The following is a 22,414-nucleotide window of genomic DNA, read 5'->3' as shown; positions in this document are numbered from 1 at the left end:
GTGCAAGATGAAAAGAAACAATCTCACTGCTAAAAATTAAGGCTATATAGTAAGGTATGTCATGTTTCTCATCATCATGAAACCACAATTTTTGAGAAGTATGTAATTCACAGAGTTAAGTAAAGAAATTTGAATGTATTTCAGGGGCTAACAGACATCAATTTCAGATGACTCAATTATTGTAAATGTTATTTATTTTCTTTCTCAGTGATTTTTGTTGGGAAGGGTAGAATGAAACAGCTCTTSTACTCATTAGGTTGTCAACGGGTGATGGTATCTATGAGAGCACGTTTGAGCAAAATCAAAATTGAGTTAGTTTATTTTAATGCACAATACTTTTTCATCACTCTCTTTTTTCCTGGTCTAATGTTTATAATTTGCATATCAGTCAGGCAAGTGAAATATGTGTTTAAAATCTAGAAACTTCATATGGAAACCASAGAAGCCTCATCTTAAGAATATACATACAATCCAAATTTTGTTTGCCAGATTATCTACAGAATTGGATATTAATTTTCTAAACACATTCCCAACAAAAAATATTTTTTAATAAAAATATTCTTTGAAAATCTCTTAAACCCTCATTTATTCTCTTATCTGCATTTTGCAGAGAGATAGCAGACACAAACAATTTAAGTGATTTTACCAAGATCACCTGGGAAGGCTACAGCAGAAACAGCATCCCGGTTCCTTCAGTCCCAGTACAGTGCCTTAGTTGTAACAGACTCCTTCCTGTCATTTATTGCTTGGTTTCTGGGCAGAGGAAAACACACTTCTAGCCAGATAGGAAGGAGATAATCTATTACAACATTCAAGCAGACAGAGGATGAAGGGATGAAGACCAGACCTCCTCTAGATGACAATCCTGGTCAGCAGCAATTGGATAAGCTCAAAAAGAAGGGTCATTTCTSAGAAGCAATGGTGCAGTCAGGTCAATACAGCAGGCATAGCAGTGAGTAGCCTATGATAGCAGACTTCTTTCTTTATCCTAGTGAAGCATTGGTATTGGCTTTTATAACTAGGAAAGTTGGTTTATGCCTTCATTCATATTTCCTTTGTTAATGCTGGGAAAGTGAAGGTGTTTAGAGCAGCACCTTCAGCTTCACAGAGTGGCTTGGTTTTGCTACCTTGACCAATGTAGCAAAAGGATCTTTGGTTCTCCATATTAGTCCTGTCAGACCCACAGGAAGGAAAGTAATAGGGTTCTCAGGTAAGGGTAAGGACTCAAAAAAGCTGATTATTCTGAGAGGACATAGAGAGAAGGACTGACAGGCAGCTGTGGGGAAGAAAAASCTTGTAGATGGGACAAAGTCACAGGGAAAGTGTGTGTTAGATATGAGAGGATAGGGCCTCAACAGGATGCCACAGGTTTCATGGCTCTACAAAGACCTCCCCCTSCCCCACCATCACAGATTCCTGAAGCCAAATTTGCAACTCTTAGCCCTGTTTCCAGTACCTAAAGTCACTAAGAAGCCTTYAGCAAGCTTCCCTCATGACAGTCCTCTTCTTGCTTAACCTCAAACCCAAGTATTTTCTTGAAGYGTAATTCAGACCTCGTTCAATTAATGTTCCCAAAACAAATTTCACAGACTATTCCCTTCCYCTGTCATTACAGAGCAATCCCTGGCATCTGCACTGCAACAAAGAAACATTCACGACTTCTGAGACAAGCTTGAACTCTAAGAGACTAAGACTGTGTAGTAAAAAGGCAATGAGTTAAYAGCCATTAGCTAAAAATAACTCTGTCACTACCCTGAAGCCAGAGTCAAGTCTTCAAGACAGTTTTTTCTGTGTTTGGCTAAGAACAGAGTTAATGTAGTTTACAGGATAAAATGATTACTGCTGTAATTGCACAGAAGTACCAGAAATAATTTAGGCCAATATTGCTGGGATTTGACTAGACCAAGACCTTCCCTCTGCACTAAACACTCTGCAATCAGATCTACATGTTGGTTTTTCTAACATGCTGAAGAGTCTTAAACTTCTTCCCTGGCTCTCAGCAGGTATTTCTATTTTTCAGAATGCTCTTGCAGCACCAACTCTTCCCTGGAATGTGCTGTACAATTTGCTTTATTGCCTTTAGCTTTGTAATAGGATTAGATGCACAAATGACACATACCACAAAAGCAGAATTGACTTTTAGTGTGCTTACTTACAGGAATTGCTTTGATTTTTCTTGTTATGAACACATGCAAATGTTAGCTGAAATATGTATCTCCACATAAAGCAGATATCAAGGCTGTGATATGTCACAGAACATATGGACTGACGTGCAGCATATGGAATGAGTGATGGCTACCTTAAAATAATTGTACCTTTCTATTTTCTCTAAAAAGGGCACAGCTACTTTGGCCCACCGAGGGAGTATTTATGTCAAAAGAAACCCAAAAACTTCTGCAGGAAACCGCATCAAAATCAATCACTAGTGAACCATCACCAAAATTTGCCTGACAGTGAATGGAAGTTACTATGGCGTCTGCTGAAATAATTCAGATGAGGCCTCATTTATTAAAACAGTAAATCTATACAACTATTAATCAAGCGTGATACAAACTATTGATCTAATACTCGCTCCCTTAGCTGGTACTCAGAGGCACTAATTAAGGGAGCTGCATAACATATCTCGTTTGCCTCTGTGTTGAACTATTAGAAAATTAAAGATGAAGGCTAGAGTAAAACTGCAGTTTATTAATTTAAATGGATCCTACATGAGTGTTCCTGAATATCCCAACAAAACAAGGTCAACAACCCTGAATGTGGCTGTTGAAATTTTGAAACATTTGGAAGTACATTAATTTAGCTGAGAATTTCTATCTTTGTCACCCACTTATTACCCAGACCCAGCATTTCAAATGCCTTGACTTCTCCTTGGATTACACTGAACAGGACTTGAAGTAACACAAGCAAGTGTAGCATCAATCAGCCCACACATGCTGGAAGACTTCAAATACTACAAGAAACGAAATCTGTATCTCTGGAAAACAGCAATGAAGATCACTTCAGTCCCATAATTTAGTTTTGTTATGCACATATTTCCACCAGAAATTTCAGTAAAACTTTTTTCCAATTTTGCAGCAATAATTTTGAATTTTGTATGGAACTGTATGAACTACAGGCTTAGTTAAGAGATAACTCTCAGTCTCCATAAATATGTGGGGTGGTGCTGCCTCAGGTAGCTGAATGGATAACATGTTTTTGCCTCAGTGTTAAGACTCCACAGCCAGGAATTAATTTATTTTTTTTTTTTAATCAATAAGAAACAATAAAAGAGGGGGTCCTAAAGACATGATTTTCCAGATCCAAAAGGCTACACTTGATTAAGTAAGACTTAGTTTTTAATTAATTTCTCTCTACAAGCTGGTGAGAAAGTGGTCTGGAGTCAGCATTAGCTTACTTCAGTATTTTACTTCTGGAATCAACCTTGGAATCAAATGCACCAGCTGTTAAAGATCTTTGTCAAGGGACACACAATTTGGATTTATATAATGAAAAGCAGGYTGGTAGTGCCTTTTCCCTGGCCTTAGATTTTTGTTTATTAGAGTCAGCAGAACTCACAGCTTGGAAAGAAAAAAACCCCAAAGGATTGTTTAACAGCAGGAAAACAATCACCATAACTTGTCATGTGTCTATTTGCACCAGGATCATGGTTTTGGTCTGGTGTATGAAATTCTGATGAAGAGGAACTCTTATGAAGGCCCTCTACAATATGGAAGTCACTTAGGTCACAGAAWATTTAGAAGGTACATTTTTTTCTTGTTGCTCATTTCTGATACAGCTCTCTTGTGAAGAGAGGGGGCAAGCTTCCTCTGAAGAGACTACAGCTCAGTCTCCCCTGAATCTGTGTAAGGAAAAGGACAGCACTCCAACACAGTCGTCCATCCTTGGAGCGTAAGAATAATTATTCAGCAACACCACCTCATGTTTTCTCATTCAGTGCTTACAGAACTGGAAACAACAATAGCTATTTTAGATGACACTAAAAGAGATATTCACAGTCATATCTGATCCAACACTGATTAACATTAAATATAAACCAGACCTATTTCTTTCACATAATGCTAGATTAAGTCAACCAGTTTAATGAGGGAAATCTTTTATGGAGATTTAGAGCCCATCAAAGAAGAACCAGGGGTGACACAACACTCCTAACATTAAGTGAGTAATTTATCTTACCCTATGCGGTTAAGTGGTTTGGAGAGGTCAGGTGCATGTTTCCCTCCATTAACTGTCAGTGCACTACAGGGTGAGAATGTCAGATTTATAGATCTACCTTTGGGATGCCTCAAGTAAATTGGGAGGCATCCCACCTCACATACTCACTAACTGACCCCTTATACTATACTATACTATTTGCAATTAAGGAAAGAGAAAGACAAAGAAGTTGACAATGTTACTCACACTCTCATGAAACAGTGCAAACCTTGTTATTCATTGTGGCACTGCTTATTGCAGCCACCTGCACTGACCTCTGCTTTGTTTGAGCTTAGAAGAGAACCACAGTGCTATTTGTCTTCTCCTGGCTGCTGGCTTTCTCTAGCACCATTTACTAGAATCAACATATTTTTAAATTCTACAGAAACTTCATATAAACCAAAAGAAAAAGAACCTTCAAAAAGCAGGGAAGAGAGAATGTCAAGGTGCTATTCTTGATCAGGAATGCGGGACATGAATTTCCATATGCTATGTTACTCCCAAGGCTACTGCCAGCTTTCCAGATATTAAAGTGTATGTGCATGCACTACAGCCAAGAAGAGAATTACACTTAAAGATCTGAAAACCAAACAAGCTGTTTTCTTCTGTTGTTATTATTCCACTCAACTGTCCTTGATGAATGTTATATAAACCAAAATACAGCAAGAAGTAAGATGAAGGAATGCATTTCTATATAAAATGGACAAAAATTATGAAATTAAAGCTATAGGAATTAAAATATTGCCTTGATAGTATCAATTCATTTATTTTGTTTATTTTCAAGAAACCACTATGCTAGACAGTAAAAGGATAAGAGTCATATTAGAGGAATAAAATCAAACACCTTTAAAAAATAAAATGTGGTGTTCCAAAATAATTTCTATGAGCCCTTTGTTTCATTTTTCTCCAGATCTAAATATTATCAAATTTTACTAAAGAGATGAGCTGCAGCCATTCCACAAACAAAATCAATTAGCAGTACAACAACATAGAAATAATCATATTAGGACATACAATATTGTAATAGTGGAAAAATTGAGTCAAATCCTTTTGGTATTAGCTATATCAAGCTCAAAAGCATACTAGGAAGTACTTCAGAGTTTCTAAGAAGGACAGRGTATTTTGAAGAAATACAGTCTCTTTGGTGCAGTAATGAACAACTTTATATTAGAAATAATATCTGAAAGGAGCAGCATGAATTTAAGAAATTATGTTTAATTTTTGTATTATTTTATCGTGGAAAACAGAACTAGGGATTAGAATTCAAGTAGGCATTCCACAGTTCTTWTCTCTCTCCCAAAACATGCATGTTTATAATTGAAGACAAGAAGATAAGACATCATAGGAACTATTTGCAACTAGGAACCAAAACTGAGAACTGAATTACTGTTAAAAACGGCCAGTCTTCTCAGAAGGCAGATGTAAACCACCAGTTAGTATCTCTGTGTCCACTCAGTAGGGTTACTGACCTTCTCTCACGTCCCAGTCAAAGATATGTTTCATCTCCCCATCATATAATGGCATATGGGCAGGGAGAAATGCTGTGCAGCAGAGACAAGACTGAACCAGCACAGCACCCACAAGGCAGAGAACATCCCAGCTGTGCTACTACTCCAAAAGAAAGCGAGCAACTTTCTGCACTGTGCCTTGCAGCCAAGGCAGGGAAAGCTAAGCTGCTTTTAGGCTGATGGTGGCCTTCTCAACAGTGATTTTTTCAGGAAATTGAAAGAGCCTGTGTGATTCTGATAGCCCTCAGGGCTTGTGTTAGAAACACTGCTGTGTCACATCGAAGCACCAGACACTGCAGAAGAAGCTGCACCAAACTGCAGCATCAGGGTTCAATTCCCATCAATAAAAGAAAGTCAAGTTTTTATAATGTGACATCCTTAGAAAGACTTCCCAGTGCTCTAGCGTAATCACCTCTGAAAAAGGTGCAGGACTCAGTATCACCATGAAAGTACCCTGGACAATTAGAGGGGAATCTTCCATCTAATCTTTTGAGCGGTTTTTAGGTACATCAAACTTGGCCAGACAATGCAGATTGGATCTTTAATGAAGACCTTACCTTAACGCTCCATAAGCAAAACATCCTAGAGGATTGGCTCAACACTGACTGAGAGAAAAAAAAAAACCCCTCACCTACAACAAGTAGCTTAAGAAACTTTTTTTCAGGATCTACACTTTCAGGGAAGAATAGCCACATCTCACTGCATTAAGTGCATTGAAAAAGAAGGTACCATGCTGACCCTGTGTAATTGCACACTACTCTGAGGTGTYAAAACCAAATAAAATTAGAACAGATTACGACATTCCTCAACATCTGGTAGTTCTTCTTATAGTCTAGATATTTCAGAATGATCTGCAATATTCCACTGGTAAGAGAGCAGAAAAACCATGGCTTTCTGAAGTCTGATGTAATGACCTATTTCTAGTTCTTTACTGTTGCCAATGGGAAGATGTCACAAAGCAAGAATGAAGGGCAGTGCCAAAAGCAAATGGATACTCTTCTCCCCATGATATCTCCTTCCCTACTACATCTCTGGACTGTTMAGGGCTAATCACTGCTTTATGTCAGCAGCAGGAACAGTGGTAGGGCACACAACTGTGTTTTACTGCAGTGATGCTGGAGCATCACTGAGCTGTGACGCCGTGCCTGAATCCCAAACACCTCCGGTGACTGCAGTTAAATGCACTTCAGTACTACCAAGCCTTGCAAGCAGCAGAAAGACAGTAGTATCAGGAAATCTTTTCATGCCACCTTTGACATCACAGTGTAAGTAAATCCATATTTTTGCAACTTTGCAATTAAATTTGTAAATTATACAATTAAAACCCATTACTAATGCAATGTTCCCAGGTACCTCAAGAACTGAAAATTTACAAATATTCTGCTATTTTCCTCTCATTTTACACTTCCACTACCAACACACTGGGTTYCAAAACAGGGACAATTCCATTGCCTCAATTTGTACATAAGGCATCACCTAATCAGCACTGTATATGTTACTTATTAACTCTCACCATAATAAAACACAAAATATCGCATAAATTCCAGAAATGCTCAATGGAACTTCTTTTCCATTCTGTTTGAAAAGCACCACAGAGAAAAAAAAAAAGAGTCTGGTCTAGCAGATTACAAGAAAAGAAAGATATTGGAAAAATGATGTAACAGTACAAGTCAGGGCAAAAAAAAATTACTGAAGCTTGAAGGTGCCTTCCATCTCAAATTAAATACAGCACAAGGTTCAGTTGTAAAAAAAAAGGAGAGGTGGGGCAATTGGGAAAAACAGAAGGAAAAAACCTTCATTGATTAGAGAAAGAGGAAAAAGATTATTTATCTGCAAAGTGTTAAATTGAACTTGCTGCAAAATTGATCAGATCTCTTCAGACTCGGAAATACCCTACAGCAATTATTGATCAAGAGTAGTGAATGTGCTACAGACCATGTTTATGTGCTATATGAAAAGAAAAAAAGCAGAGGAGGGGAACTAAAGTGTGTTTAAAACATATTTAACTTTGAAACACACTCAACTGCTGAGCTAATGGCTGTATGAGTTATTGCAGCAATGTGTATGAGGATAGATGATCTGCAGGAAAACATACCTGGCTAGATTGAAAGCATCATCAATCAAGCCTGCCCGATTACTGACAGAGATAACCTGTGAGGGGCAAGCACAAAAATTGAACCATTTAGGGTGATGAAACAGTGAAGGTTCATCTGTGAAAGCAGATTTTAGGGATGAGGAGCTTACCTCATGGTTCCTTGTTAGCTGATTAATTATCAGCCTCCAATTCCTAATATCATAATTAACTCGGAAGTAGCCAGTCTGGTTGATGTTCCCCAGCAACCAACTTGTCTCTTCCAAAGCAGGAATTCTGTGGTGTTCTGGAAACAAAGGACGAGAAGGGAAGGAGTCTTAGTTTAAACTTCAACATTCCAAAGATATACCTGTTAAATTTTCTCCTTCTTTAAATACCCATGGAAGCAGTAAAATTAATTTAAAGACTAACAAAAACAGCGGGTTTGATTAATAATCTCCTTTATCTGTTCTGATGTAGAGAGATGCCAGCTGACATGGGCACCTTTTACCCACATAGAACTTCCAGGGTGCTTTTTTTTTCTTCTGGTAAATATTATTTTTATGAGAGGTACCTATTTTAAGTCTGATAACCTGATTCTGGCCATGCTAAAATAGCTTTCTACAACTCTAACTCAAATAATTCAATAAATGTGTTATAGAGAGGAGTAAAACTTGTGATTAAAAAATAAATTCTTCAGTGTTTCTGCATGTATTTGATTAAGCTATTACACTAGATTTTAAATTAAAGTACTTCCAGTTGTACAGCTTCTAGCTACTAACCACTGAGAGCTTTCTCTTTACAGCTAGACCAATTAACCTTATATCACCTAACCAGGTTCTTCATCTTTCTCCTCGTTTTAAGTAATCACTTTAGGGCTGAAAGTCTAAATTTATCACAGTATTTGTACAGTCAGACACTCCAAAACTATTTACAGGGACAGGGATTTCAAAATTTCAACAAAAATGCCCTGAACTCGCAATATGCACTACTTTTTTATCATGGAAGCCTTAGGCTTCCATGTTTGTGGAAGAAGCCTTCAATCTAGCAAATTATTTTGACAAAACTAACCATGAACAATAACTCACCAAAAATTCAGAAACTTTTTTATCAACTAATCAAATTAGTTTATGCACTGTAGAAGGAACAGTCTTCTCATGCATTTTTAAAAATAAAAAACAAATATATAAAATGTGTTATAAATCTAATTCCATCAGGGAATTGTTTGGTGTGCTTGAATTCCCCAGAATCAGCAAGTGGGAAAAAAGCTAGCAATATGTTATAAATGTAATTCCATCAGGGAATTGTTTGGTGTGCTTGAATCCCTGGAAGTACCAAATGGGAAAAAAGTCAGCAATATGGTCTTTACAATTCACACATATTATCTAGTACGTAGGCTTACAAGAAATTGATTTATTTCAGTCTTTCTTTAAAATAAAATAAAATAAAATAAAAGGTGAACTAACTTTTTTTTTTTAAAGAAAAAAGTAATTTCTGAGAAAATAATAGTTAACTAGAAAAGTTGTGCTTCCCCCTTGACTAATAGCAAATCCTCAAATAATTACTATTTTAAGGTGCAATAAATGCAAAGATCAGCAAAACCTCAACCTTAAAAACACATAATTAAATATTTAAGTTCATGAAGCTGCATTATGCACATGAATTTAGATTAAAAAACTGCAGGATTAAAAAAGAAATTCTTCTTTTCTTCTAGGTAGTTCTGAAACCACTAAAAATACACTTATTAGAAAAATTATGCCCAGAATAACTCAGTTGTTGCTTATTCAATTCAATTCAATTCAATTGTTAATGCTCTTTTAGTTATCTGTGGTAAAGCACCAAAYAGAAGGTTCTTGAGGATCCAATATATCCTGCAGAAATAGGACTGAGAAAATCTGAATTAACTAAAACGCTGTGGGCTTCCCAGGTGCTCACACTGTCAAAGCACTGCAGGTGCTTTTGCCTCCCACTCTGATTTGAGCAAGGCTGTAATACTTGTGTGTCCTTTCTTCCACAAAGGGCTGTACAGATCACTCCTAAGCAAACTCTCTCAGACTTGCTCTTCCATTTAAATACTTTTTTCATCAAAAGTCAGGTCAAAGTCAGAAACCAGCCCACTGCTCCATCCTACTTAGAGAAGATTTCAACCCTGTTCCTATGTAACCTTATATCACCATAATGCAGCACAGCTTTCTGCCCATGCTCCTTGGTTCCATRTAACCCTTAAATGCCACCAACCCTGAAAGCAGCCACTTGTAACTGGTTAATCCTTGCACCACTACAAAACGACCTAAAAGCATACCGAACAGACTGTGAGCACACATTAGGTAATATTTGGGTAAATAAATGCATTAAATGGAAATTTTCAAAATCAGATGTAAGGGAAAAATACATCTTTTCTTCTTTGAGCATTTGTATTAAATTTTCACCTCCGAAGGGACGAAATTACTTATGCACTAATAGACTATTGAATGACACTTGCCAGTCAAATATGACAAGTTCAGAATAAGCTATTTCACAAATAACAGCTGTGCACCACCCTCAGCACATACCTCTGTAAAGGAGAGTGTCTTTTCAAAGCACAATGGCATTATTGCTGTTTGGCTCASTTTAAATACAACCATAACCCCTTGCTATTATTTTTTTCCGTAAGACCACTCATGTATTGACCTTCTCCTGAAATACAGRACACCAATCTTTCACACCTTCTATACTCATATAAAGAGGTGGCTATTTTAAGGGACTGTCTGATACATGTGCTTCATATAGTTCTATATAATTTAGTACAATTTGGTATTTGTGTCTGTCAGTTCTCATACTTTCCTATAAAAGAAATTCTTTCTTTTGGTGATTACAGGCACTAAAAATTTCTATACACCTGGGTAATGTTTCCACTTACCACAAACACATTTATTAGCTTCCTATTAAAAGTATTATAGTAGCTGAATGTTAAACCCTAGATTAAACCATWCACGACTTTCTAAACAACAACAAAGATTTCATTTAGGATGAAATAAATCTTTGAAGGTTTTAGTTCACCTCTTAAAATTCAGTATAAAATTTATATTCCATTGTATTTAAGATTAAAGGGATTTTTTTTAAAATCTTCTTCCATCAGGAAGTGTTTTTCCATAGCCATGTTTTGTCACAAAATAAGCTGCTCTACAACTTTCAGTTTTGCCACATAATAGAAACAATTTCAGAGGAAATGGTTAAATTTATGACTTTTGATGTAAAAAATCAGTTAGGGTCTCATTCCCAGTTTGTCTGCTCTTAAAGCCTGAGATAGACATAAGATCTCCTCCAGCTGGTGCATGTGGTTTGAAGTTCTGAGCTCTCCCAGCTCTTGAGCAACTTCAATTCCATCAAAACCAGTGTGTGAGGCAGGTCTGGGAGAAGGGCACCTTTCTGCAAGACTACTGCCAAAAGCATGGGCCAAACAGAGTTCAGTACCATTCCGAGTGTTCAGACTCACAGCTGTAATTTTAACTCTTCACTTTACACAGCCCCTAGCTCACTAAGAAATTGGTTTAAGCTGGTAGAATCCCTACGGGGGGAATTTACTCCATTTTTGCAGCAAAAGTAACTGTGCAAGTGTAGCACATTTTCTTGACAAACAAGAACAAGTGACACTTTTCTGACCAAAAGTGTTCCATGAGGAATTTCACAGCAGTTTGCACCAGCTTTAACTAAATTCTGCGAATCTTCTTGCAAGAACTTTTCACAGAGGAAGAAGGCAAACCAGAAGAAAAAGTTCTATCTCACTTGCCACCTTGCCGTAGCTGCAGGCTGAAAGAAAGTATTTTGGTATAGGGATCCACACTGCTTCCCTTCTTGCTGCTTTGGAAAGATAAAAGAGTGCAGTCTGGAAGCAACACAGGTAAAGCTCAGCAAATGAGTCTCAGAAAAGAAAAGAAAGGGTATTTTTCTAAAGCTGCAACTAACGCTCTGCTCCCCAGTGGGAGGGCGGCAAACCCCAGCTCAGAAGCATCTGTCTTCGACAAAACACTTCATGGAGGAGAATCTGACTGTCGAGTGCCTTAAAGTAGAGATTATCTAGTAGGAGGTGGCAAAGCAAATTGGGACTTGCTGTTGGAAGGCAATTGCCCTGCTGAACTTTCTTTCCCCATCTCATGGCAATCGTGAGGAGATATTTGGAGCAATCTGAATATGAGTCACTTTAAGTGAGTCAGGGAGGTCCATCAAAGGAATACTTCCCTTAAACATAACAAATCAGTTAATGGGCAGGAGGTGGGAATGGAAAGGGTAGGGAGGCAGGTGAAAGCTGTGTCACTTGCTGAGTTCCATGGAGAAGTTTCCTACTTGGAGACTGAGCACCAGAACAGTGATTGCCAAGAAACAGCAAATATGGCTTTGTTCAAAGCCCTCCTCACCTGTTATAAATGGATGCTAGCTAAACCTCCTCACTTGAGGTTAAGGTCAGTTCTGGATTTGCAGAAACATGCACAAGTGAGYCTGTGCCTCCACACCTGGTACACCTTCACCAGCAATTGCCAACACCTTCCCAMAAGCCCTGCTAAGCCATCATCTTATGGGGATGGAATGGGTTCCAAGCTTTTCCTTGACTTTTTGCCCCATACTGATTTTGGGCTGATCCCAAAACGCTGCAGGCACCTGCTCATAGATCATTACAGCAACCACAAAAGAGGCACTTTATCTAGGAGAAACAGAAACAAGCCCTGGAACTATGACAGAGCAGAAGTTTGTAACACCAGTGATTTCCACAGGGCCAGCAAAATTTATCATTCAGCAGACGTGCAAGACTGAGGCACAAAGAGCACTGCAGCCACCTTAGTGTGAAGTGTCTGACCTCAGCAAGGATAGGAAGGTTCAGCATGAGATGTTTCCTTTGTGACTGGTGAGTGAACATGGGGAGTGAACAGCAAAAAGGGCAGCGGTGACCTATTTGTGCAGCACTCTGAGAGCAAATGAGACGGCTTCATTTCACACCAGACAAACTGAACCAAGTGAAAGGGCCATCAGCTGATGGCTAGTGTACAAACTGATGAGTAGAAATATGGTTACATAAATGCTACGGTTCACTGGGTAAGGAGAGGAGAGACTGGCAGAAGCACTTGCAAAATGAAAAGCTTTCAAAACTATGACTACATACCTTCCACAAGCAGGTGGAAAGAGCTATATTAAATATGAAACATCTTGGAGATTATGCACTTTGTCAAACAAGTTGCCACTGTCCTCCCTACAAGATTTGTTGCAAAGGACAGTGAATTACAACTCAAAAAGACACTGCATACCTGTAATTTCCAGTGTGTTCCTTCACTTTGGTGCTGTGAAGAATGGACAGATCTAGCTCTGTTGCCAGTAATTGTAGTGACATGCAGCTATCTGAACTGCTCCCACTCAGCATATTGAACAATCAGTGATTTGCATGCTCACTATCTCTGGTATGGAGCCAGAGACCGATAGGAGGAGGAAAGAGCAGCAACTCAATCATTCATGTGGTTCTCACAAAGCTGGAGTGCAGCCTCATATCCCTTGTTCATGAAAATAAACTGGTATCCTACAACACCTCAATGAGGTCACAGACATGGTAGCAAAGAGGATGCAAAAATCAACAATTCTCTCTTTTGTCTTTCTGAATGTACACAAAAGAAAAGGCTCTAACATCAGCAAATAACCATTCTTGGTGAGCTAGGGCAAGGCATGGGGTTTATCCCAATGGATATTTTTATCTGAAATACCACCCCAAAAAATGAGTATTTTTTAATGTATTTCTATACGTAGCTATTTCAAAACCACCGTGGTTTCATTTCTCTCAGATAATCCACAGAAAGGGTTAATTTTATTGAAATATTTAAATGATATGACAAGATATCACAATGGAAGTCATCACGTAGAACCATCTTCCCTATTGGCAGCTGAAATGAGGCATATGACCAGTAATACATGACTATGCTGGGTTTGCATGGCCAGGTTTGGTAGTGGAGGGGAGGCTACAGGAGCGGYTTCTCTGAGAGGCTGCCAGAAGCTTTCCMACGTCCAGCAGAGCCAATGCCAGCTGGTCCAAGGTGCACATGACCCTGGCCAAATCTGGGCCAACTAGAACTGGTAGTAACACCTCTGTGGTAACAAATTTAAGAAGGAAAAAAAGTTATTGCACAGATGTAAATGTGGCCAGAGAAGTGGCGGGTGAGAACATGTGAGAGGAACAATTRCAGACACCAAGATCAGTGGAGAAGGAGGGGCAGGAGGTGCTCCAGGCACCAGAGAGTCCCCTGCAGCCCATGGTGCAGCCTGTGGTGAAGCAGCTGTGCCCTGGAAGCCCACAGAGGTCCACAGGGATGCACAGATCCACCTGCAGCCCCTGGATGAGACCCACATAGGAGCAGGTGGATGCCTGAGAGGAGGCTGTGACCTTGAGGGAAAGACGCTGGAGCTGGGGAAAGACTTCTCTCCCTGAGCAGTGGGAGAAACAAGGTGTGATGAATTGACTGTAACCCCCATTCCCTCCTCCCTGCACTGCTGGGGGGGAGAAGTCAGAGCTGGGAAAGAAGGAGGGGTGGSGAAAGTGTTTTAAGGTCTGCTTTTGATTCTCATTATCCTGCTCTGATTTTGTTAGTAACAAATCCAAATAATATCCCCACTTTAAGTCTGTTGCRCCAAGAAAGTCTTTAGTGAGTGATCTCTCTCTCAGAGAGAGATCTCACCCAAGACACAAGACCCATGCCTCTCCCCTATCCAGTTTCAGAGGGGAGTGGTAAAGTGACTTTGGTGGGTGTCTGGAGTCCAGCCAGGGTCAAACACCACAGTCACAACAGAGAGCTGTTCATTAGTTCCTATCAACTCTTCTGCTAACACTGGAAGCTTCTCCAGCACAACAGTTTAGTCAACAAGAAAAAATTGCCTACTCTTTCCTACAAAGGGCACAGCAACCATCTTCATGAATAGCATTTACTCCAAAGTTGATTTGAGCATCTGCATTTAATTACACTCRCTTGAAGAACAATGACCACTTCCAGTCTTCCAAAAATTCTCTGGAGCAGTTTATTTCGCTTCCAGCTTGCAGTTTTTCCCAGACTACTCACTGGGACAATACTGAAACTGTGTCCTCTGTACAACAGAAAATCTTCAAGATTCTTCCAGTCCACAAGAATCAAACCTGGAAACTGTCCTTTGGAGTCTCAAAATTTCTCTCTCATCCCCATGAAAGATACCAGCTGCATAAAAATTCCCAGGAGTATCACAAAATCATGTGTACCAGCCTCAATACATAACAGCATGTACTATCATACACTGAGTACACAATCAGGCATGTTCTTGCTGACGTTTTTATGTTGAGGAATTCTTCAGCTCAGCTAGACCACAGTAAGTAGAAGCAAGAGGACATTCTTGCTCTAATCATGAGTTTACAGTCTCATTTTCAATGAGGCACAGCAATTGAATGAGTGAGTGAAAGTAATGAGGAAGAACAAGGATAATGACAACAGATCACAGTGTCATTGATTTGCTACACAGGAGACTGATGACTCAGAAAGGTTCCTCTTTAATTTCTATAGTAGCCAACCCAAAATAATTGCTCACATTGGCCATCATTAATTTGCTGATTTCTTGAACGCATTCCAATAGAAGCAGTAGATCTTAAAAGAGTAGGTAACAGGTTTATAGACTTGCTCCTCCACAACACTCTGCAAGTAAAAGGCAATGAGGAAGCATCTATGTAGATAATAATAATATACTGAACTTTGAATGTGGGAGTGAAGGGAAGGAGGCATGCATGTGCAACCTAATGAGATGGGATGATCAACTCGCTCTGAAGTCACTGGGAACCTCTCTAATAACTTCAATGAGTTCAATCAAGCCCTAAAGGACAAAAGCAGAGCTCATCATTAAGGCAGGCTGTGAAAATGCAAACAGGTCTTGAAGTATTGTGGAAGCGTTAATATTAAAATGTATGGCCTACGCAGTAAGTTTCTGAAAAGTGAGGCAGAATCTGTATGCTTTGATGAGAATATGTTTCCCAGGTATGAAAAGTGCTCTGGTCACCGGCACATTTCTAACCATTCAATCATGGGAGTAGTGTAAAGCATGTTAAGGCATGCATAGGCTGCAAAGGATCAGGGTAAAGAAACACACCTTGTACCACTAGAAAGCTGGGGGACTCAGATTTCTGCTGACCATACATCATTCATTTCCAGTCCTGCTGGCTGCTAAGCTCCACGTGACTAATAATATTTTAGAAACTTACAAAAGAGAGAAAAAGGTCTCACACAGAGATCTTTCCTCTCTCCCACTAATTTTCTGTTAGAGGGAAATCCCTATACCTAATTTTACAAGAAGGGGTCAGTTCTGTCTCCACAGCCCTCATGTCAAGGACATGCATGTATCCTTCTTTTCCCTTCCACATAATCATTCTATTCAAGTTCCCATATGTCCTCCCTCACTCTCTTCCAGTCCAAAACTGTCAGACAATGTAGCAGGAAGTAGAGGATAAGGAAGTAGATAAATATTTCATGAAACTTCTATGGTGKGATTCCTTTTGTAGGTGATAAAAAAACACTGGTATCTAGCACTCACTGTCCTCTGGACAGTAACTATTGCAGTTATGATCACGCAGGAGCTGAGGAGGAAAAAAATAAGTAGCAAGCAGAATAATGCACTTTTTAGGTCCAGCACATGGTTATCTAATAGAGAGAACAAATACTTTTGATAGATCAATAAGGAAAATTTTAATGACTGCAATCATTTCTTAGCCCCGATTCAGACTATGGATTGAGTTAAAAATGCTAGAATTCTAAATGTACTAAATCATACTCATCATATCTGCTTCATAATACAATATTACAATTAACTTTCACCAATCAATAGTGAATTGCATTCATCAATGATTTGATGTGTGTTGCCAAATATAAACTACTTAGCACTTACATACATATTTCTATGTAAAAGCTTTACATTATACTGTTTAAATTCTGCAATAATTTTAAATCTAGATTATTGCTCATCCTTCATTCCTCCTCCCTCCCTTCCCAGCTCTCCTTTTTTTTGCAATTCATTTTAAGCAGTTAAAACTGGGTGCAGAGCAACTAAACAATTATCTAGGATCAATTCCAAAGATACAGTTGAGGAAAACACAAGTATGCTTTATGAGATTCCACTGGGAGGAAAGTTTATTTTTACCTGATTTGTTAGACACCCATATAATTGCCTCTGATGAGATGTGGCTCGTATTTCCTACTGCAATTGTTAATGGAATCTGCCACAAGTAGCTGCAAGACAAAGGAGGGGGAATCTAAGAACAAAAATACTGAACTGATTCTTCTTACAGCAATTAGGGATCATGTCAAAGAAATCAAAACACAATCTAGCAGCAGTGTAAAGATCCATGGATTCTAACAAGTTACTTTGATTTTGAAATGCATTTGCTATTAGCAATAAAACAATTAAAAAGTAATCTATTTAAAAACCCCTCAACCTAAATTATATTTTACATTTTTTCACACACTATCATCATATGAGGAGGTTTTTACAATGTTTTTCCTAGTTTAAGAAAATGCGTCACAGAAGAGGAAATAACGATTTCTCATATAAAGAAGAACACTTTTTTACATTTACTTAGAAAAAAAACTCCACAATAAAACATACTTTGATTTGTAGGGACTTCAAAATTTAAAAATACCACACTCTTCTAGCAACTTCTTAAAAAGCTACAATGGACATTCATGGCTGTTGGCTTATAAAAACAGGATGAACAGATCTCTTCTTTGCACCATTTATTACCACCTATGCATGTGCAAACTGGAAAAAACATGCTACATGGGATTTTGGTGATACACTGGTATAATCAGACCCCAACTTCCCTAGAGGGTATTACGAATTGTTTCTCATTGGAGTAAATGTTATAAATAACATYGTTATCTCAATAAACAGAAACTGACTGTATGAAGTGGCCCATTTTTTAGGGACAGACAGAAAGAATGATTTTGTTCATGCTTCATCATCACCTCTATTCCTGAACTCTCCAAAGTACCATTTCACTAGTCAGTGAAAGAGCAGACATTTCCCTCCCAGGTCTGCCATGTCAGTGATGGTACAGGTGGTACCTTTGCTGGTCCTTAGGCAGGTGGCCCATGGGAGTATGTGTGCAGCACGGCAAGAGACTCAGACTCAGACACCACTGTATACTCCCAGTTTGATACCAAGTAAGAATATCATTTTAGACTGCATTAAAATGGTGCAAAGATGAGTGCAGGCCAGTTCTCTCCTGCTAGTACACAGCATTGCAAAACTAGCCTATGGTACTAAAGAAAAAATTAGGTTTGCTCCTTTCCGCTTACCCAGAAGCCCACTTCGCTGATTACAAACATCACCCAAAAGTAACACAGCCCCAGTCAGCATGGGCTGGCTTCCAAGGGCTGCCTTGCTGGCCTGACTGGGAGGCTGGGGGAGGGACAGACCCCTGTCCTGCCACCACACTTGGCTCACAACTCCCCAGCCATTCACAAAGAGTGCTCAGCACACACAGGAACATGTACTGCTTACAGAAGAATCGTGTGCTTGTCAGTACAGCAGTGATTCAGCAAAGATGGGGATATACTTGGACAACCATACAGCTGAAAGAACTAGAGTGACACTAGAAAGGAAACATGGCATTTATAGCAATAGGAGAGAAGAAAAAAGGTTCCATATGATTTTAGGTTCTCTCAATGTTGGTACCATGACACACTGGGAAAATAATGAGCTCTAGTCCTGCACTGAAGTTGAGCTTCACATAAGTACATGCTTTGGCAGACACTTTTTGGATAATTAAAGCTGTGCCATTTGAAGATGCTACTGGCTTCATCAGACTGCCCACTTGTTGTGCTGGACATTATSACACCCCATAGCACAGCCAGCAGAAGGAGATGTCATCTGGTGCATTCAATTCTCCAGCTCCCAATCTGGGGTCTTCACACAAGGTTACCTTCATTTTTGGCTTAACTAATATTCTGGACTGCAGACTGTAGCAATGAGATGAAAGTGTGCATTGTGTCCTGCTGCTTCTGCTACCTCAGCAGTGACTCCTGGATTCAACAGGTGAGGGCAGTCAGAAATGCTGGGAGGCAATGCACCAAATTATATTCACCGCTCTCCTAAATACCTTATACCTTACCAGGCATCCAGCAGGGTTTTAGAGAATGTTCAGAAAACCTCCTAGGAAATACATCACCTTTAAAAACATACCCAGTTCTAAATACTAGGTTTCCCAGAATGAAAAAGATACTGGAAAACTGCAGTTGAGAAAAATGAGGCAAAATTTAGCATCGAGCTTTCTATATAATTTGAATGAACAGGAACACCAGTAATGTGAAAAAAAAAATAAAACTGCATTTGCATGGTATTTTTATGACCCTTCAACTCCTACTGAAAAAGCTAAACTGCAAAATAAAAGATACTGGGAGCTGCTTATGTAGCTGATTTAWGCATATATACACACATCCACAAATATTCATGTATGAACATATACATGGACATCGGTTATTTTGAGAAGTAACTTCACAGAAAAGTATTCTGTACATTGTAATATCTACASAGAGATGAGTTTTGTATTATACTGTTTTATGTTGTCTCCAATAAAGGTAAATCCTATTGAAGTAAGACAGATCCTTCTCTGAAAGGTGATCTAGCTGTAGAAAAAGTGTCACAAAAGCTACCCACCCGGAAACATGGGACTTAGTTGGGAATATYAGTATTGCCAAATTTAACTTTTATCTGCCCAGTCTAAGAGACCACCTGACATCCTTGGAGCTTTAGAACCTCCAAACCTCACTCTCTTGTTTAGTGGTTTCCCTGATGAACTACAGATGTCCTTTTAATAAACATCTAGAAAAAATACATTTTTCCTATTTTTCTGCTGCTGTTCTCTCTGTTTATCTGTTTTCTCCTTCCATTCCTCTTCATTTACAGAGAAACTGSTGCTGCTGTTGCAGAAGAAGCTGTAGCTAACTTCTGTGTATGTGAGAGAGACACATCTGGTTTACCTTCTAAGAAGGCATCTTGCATTTGTTGTCTCTGAGTGATCTGTATGGATTGTGTTCTCTAGGTGTGACTGGAAAGAAGCAAACTTTTCATGCACTTTTCYATCAGGAGTCTTCTACTTTATAGAGCAAAGACAAAAAAGGGGGCCCCCTCTTACCTGCTTTCCTCATGCTTTGTCTGAGAGTAGTGCAGACCTTTTATTTATTTTTTATATATTGAGAGCAGCACCAGCATGCTCTCAGTGACTGAGGAAAAAAGCACCTCATTCCACCTGGCCATCTGCTGCCTGCTGTGACAAACCAGCTCCAGTGACAATAAGAATCCAGCCTTGAGGGCCCACTGACCAGTGCAGCAAGACCTGAAGCAAGCCATTTAGTCCTCTTACCATCAAGRTAATGTCTGCAGGACTCAGATGCCTGTGCAGATAGCACACCTGGGTTAAATGGTGCTAATGAACTGTGTGTTCAGTCTGCCTGAGATGCTGCTCAGCTTCAGAGGGTTCCCACATAATGTCCCTCCAGAATCAAACCTGATCACTTGGACAGCAAAGTAAAGATAAACCCCTTATTGTGGAAAAACGAGCAGCTATTCCAGGAACTAAAAAAAAAAAAATCTCTGAAACTGAGGAGGAGAGACACCTAAAACTAGAATAGACATGTCACCATGAACTGTGCTGAACATAACGTTGTTCAATCTTCAAGAGATGTAGGGAAAGGGGAATCTTGTTGAAAGGCAGTATAAATAAACCTTTTATTGCTGATTTACAGTGAGAAACGGCTCACGTTAAATAGCTTTACTTAGGTTGACAGGATAACGCACAATTAAAGGGATTGCATTGGTGGGGTTCTCTGTAGCGACCTATCAGTGCATAATCCTGAAGTGTGTTCATTCAGCTTAAAGAATAATCAGTAAGACTTTTTTCATAAAGTGTCAGAATCTTGCATCAGCCAAGGTATGTGCAATACTAGAAGCTAGCTAATGAAACACTAGAAGCAAGCTATTTATGCTCTGTGTGGATTGTATAGATTTTTTTTGTCCTGGCCATTACATAATGACTAGATAGGCAGCATTAGTGTACTTTATCTCACTTGGAAAATTATTGTATTTATGATGATTACTTGGTTACGACTTGATTTTCAACAAATAAGAACTGAGATCCCTTTGTGGGCAAATCCTGAGAYCGTGAAATATTAAACAAATATGATGCCTCATGCTTTTGCCTCTGATGAATTGTAATATTGCAGTAACATTGAGTTTTCAGTGGAACGATTAGTTGGCTTCTCTGCAAAGAGCTATGCAAAGCCAGAGAAAGGGCAGTAGTTTATTCCTCTGCTTACAAAATAAAGATCTCAGTCATTAAAAAGGAAAAGGTAAGGTTCCTGGTGTTTCAGATTTCGAACACCTCTTCAACTGCTTTTTCACATTAATGAATGCTTTTGCTGAGATGTAAATCCATACATTTTCAAGATTCATCTTTCCAGGAACCATAACACACCAAGCTTCTACACACTCCTGGCAGTGAACACCACTTTCTTCCAGTGACATTTCTCTCTTCTCCCCTGGATTCAAAACTAAACAAAGAAGTTGAGCTATTCCTGGTCATTACTCACAGAACAAGGAAGGTATCTCCTCAATATTTGAGGCTTATTATCCTGCATTATAAGGAGTACACAAGTCATGTGATTGTTTCACATAAAGTGACAGAACATCTGTAACTAAAGTTCCACTGTAGAATTCAGCTTACCTACATTTTGAATGGCAGAGGAAGTGAACGCTTGCTCTTTTATCCTTCTGCTTTTACAGGCCTCTGGGTTAAAGACTTCTAACCTATCCTGCTGTTCTTTACACAGAAAATATACTTAATCCTTCCTACTGTCCACCTCTTTATTTTTTTAACCTACTATTTAAGGTTAGAAAACCAAGCCTGGCTTCAGTGCTTTGAAGGCATGTCTACCATGGATTAAAAGCAGCGTAATTCTTTTCTCTTCTACACGCTTTATACTTTTTTTAATGGYCATTTTCTACTAATCCCTACTGTTCTGTTTACTTGCTTGACCATGTCTGGACAATGCGCTTAGAGAACATGACTTATCACAGGTCCAGGACCTCTTTCCTGAGAGAAAATTGTTTCTTCAGAACCCACCACTAAGTATCTGAGTTAGAATTGCTTTCCCCACGTGTATCACCTCATTATCAACATTAAGCTTCATCTGTCTTTTTACTGCCATGTCAACTAGCACTAAAGAACACTTCTGTCATTGTGGCAAGTAAAACTTGTTTTTACTACAYTAACAAAACTCCAATTACCAGAAAACTCTTGACACCTTGGTCTTCCACACCCTATATCACATGGCTGAATAGAAAAAAAATAAGCACAGGTTTCTCAAGAATCTGATGGGTTATTACCCTCCAGTGAGAAATTCTACCATTCAATTTTTCACTTTTTTGCTTATACTTCTAAACAGATCTCTCTTATCCCAGTATAGATTAATTTCTTCAGGAATCTTTAAGGAGGAGCTGGACCTCAAAAGCCATTAAAAACCCACTAAATGACAAAAAGCTACATACATCTAGATATAGAATACATCTATTAACAGTCTTCCATTATATACTTAACTAGGAAATCAAAGGAGGAGAACAATGGCAA

The 22,414-nt window shown here is 38.9% G+C and overlaps 1 protein-coding gene across 1 annotated transcript in view; it reads right to left on the bottom strand.

Annotated features, from left to right (window-relative positions):
- The window catches only part of TRHDE (thyrotropin releasing hormone degrading enzyme), a 196,463-nt gene that overhangs the window by 34,456 nt on the left and 139,593 nt on the right, over window positions 1-22,414 (bottom strand). The window contains exons 10-12 of the mRNA XM_057377926.1: window positions 16,930-17,018; window positions 7,944-8,077; window positions 7,795-7,850 (exon numbers count right to left, since the gene is read on the bottom strand). Of these exons, the coding sequence (XP_057233909.1) occupies window positions 7,795-7,850; window positions 7,944-8,077; window positions 16,930-17,018 (279 nt within the window). The remainder of the gene's footprint in view (window positions 1-7,794; window positions 7,851-7,943; window positions 8,078-16,929; window positions 17,019-22,414) is intronic.

This window comes from Malurus melanocephalus, unplaced genomic scaffold (assembly GCF_030028575.1).
Source record: "Malurus melanocephalus ecotype Western Australia unplaced genomic scaffold, MMel_1.1 scaffold_10, whole genome shotgun sequence".
Taxonomy (NCBI): Eukaryota; Metazoa; Chordata; class Aves; order Passeriformes; family Maluridae; genus Malurus; species Malurus melanocephalus.
The sequence above is the reverse complement of the archived record's forward strand: the minus strand, read 5'-3'. Positions and strand labels throughout refer to the sequence as shown.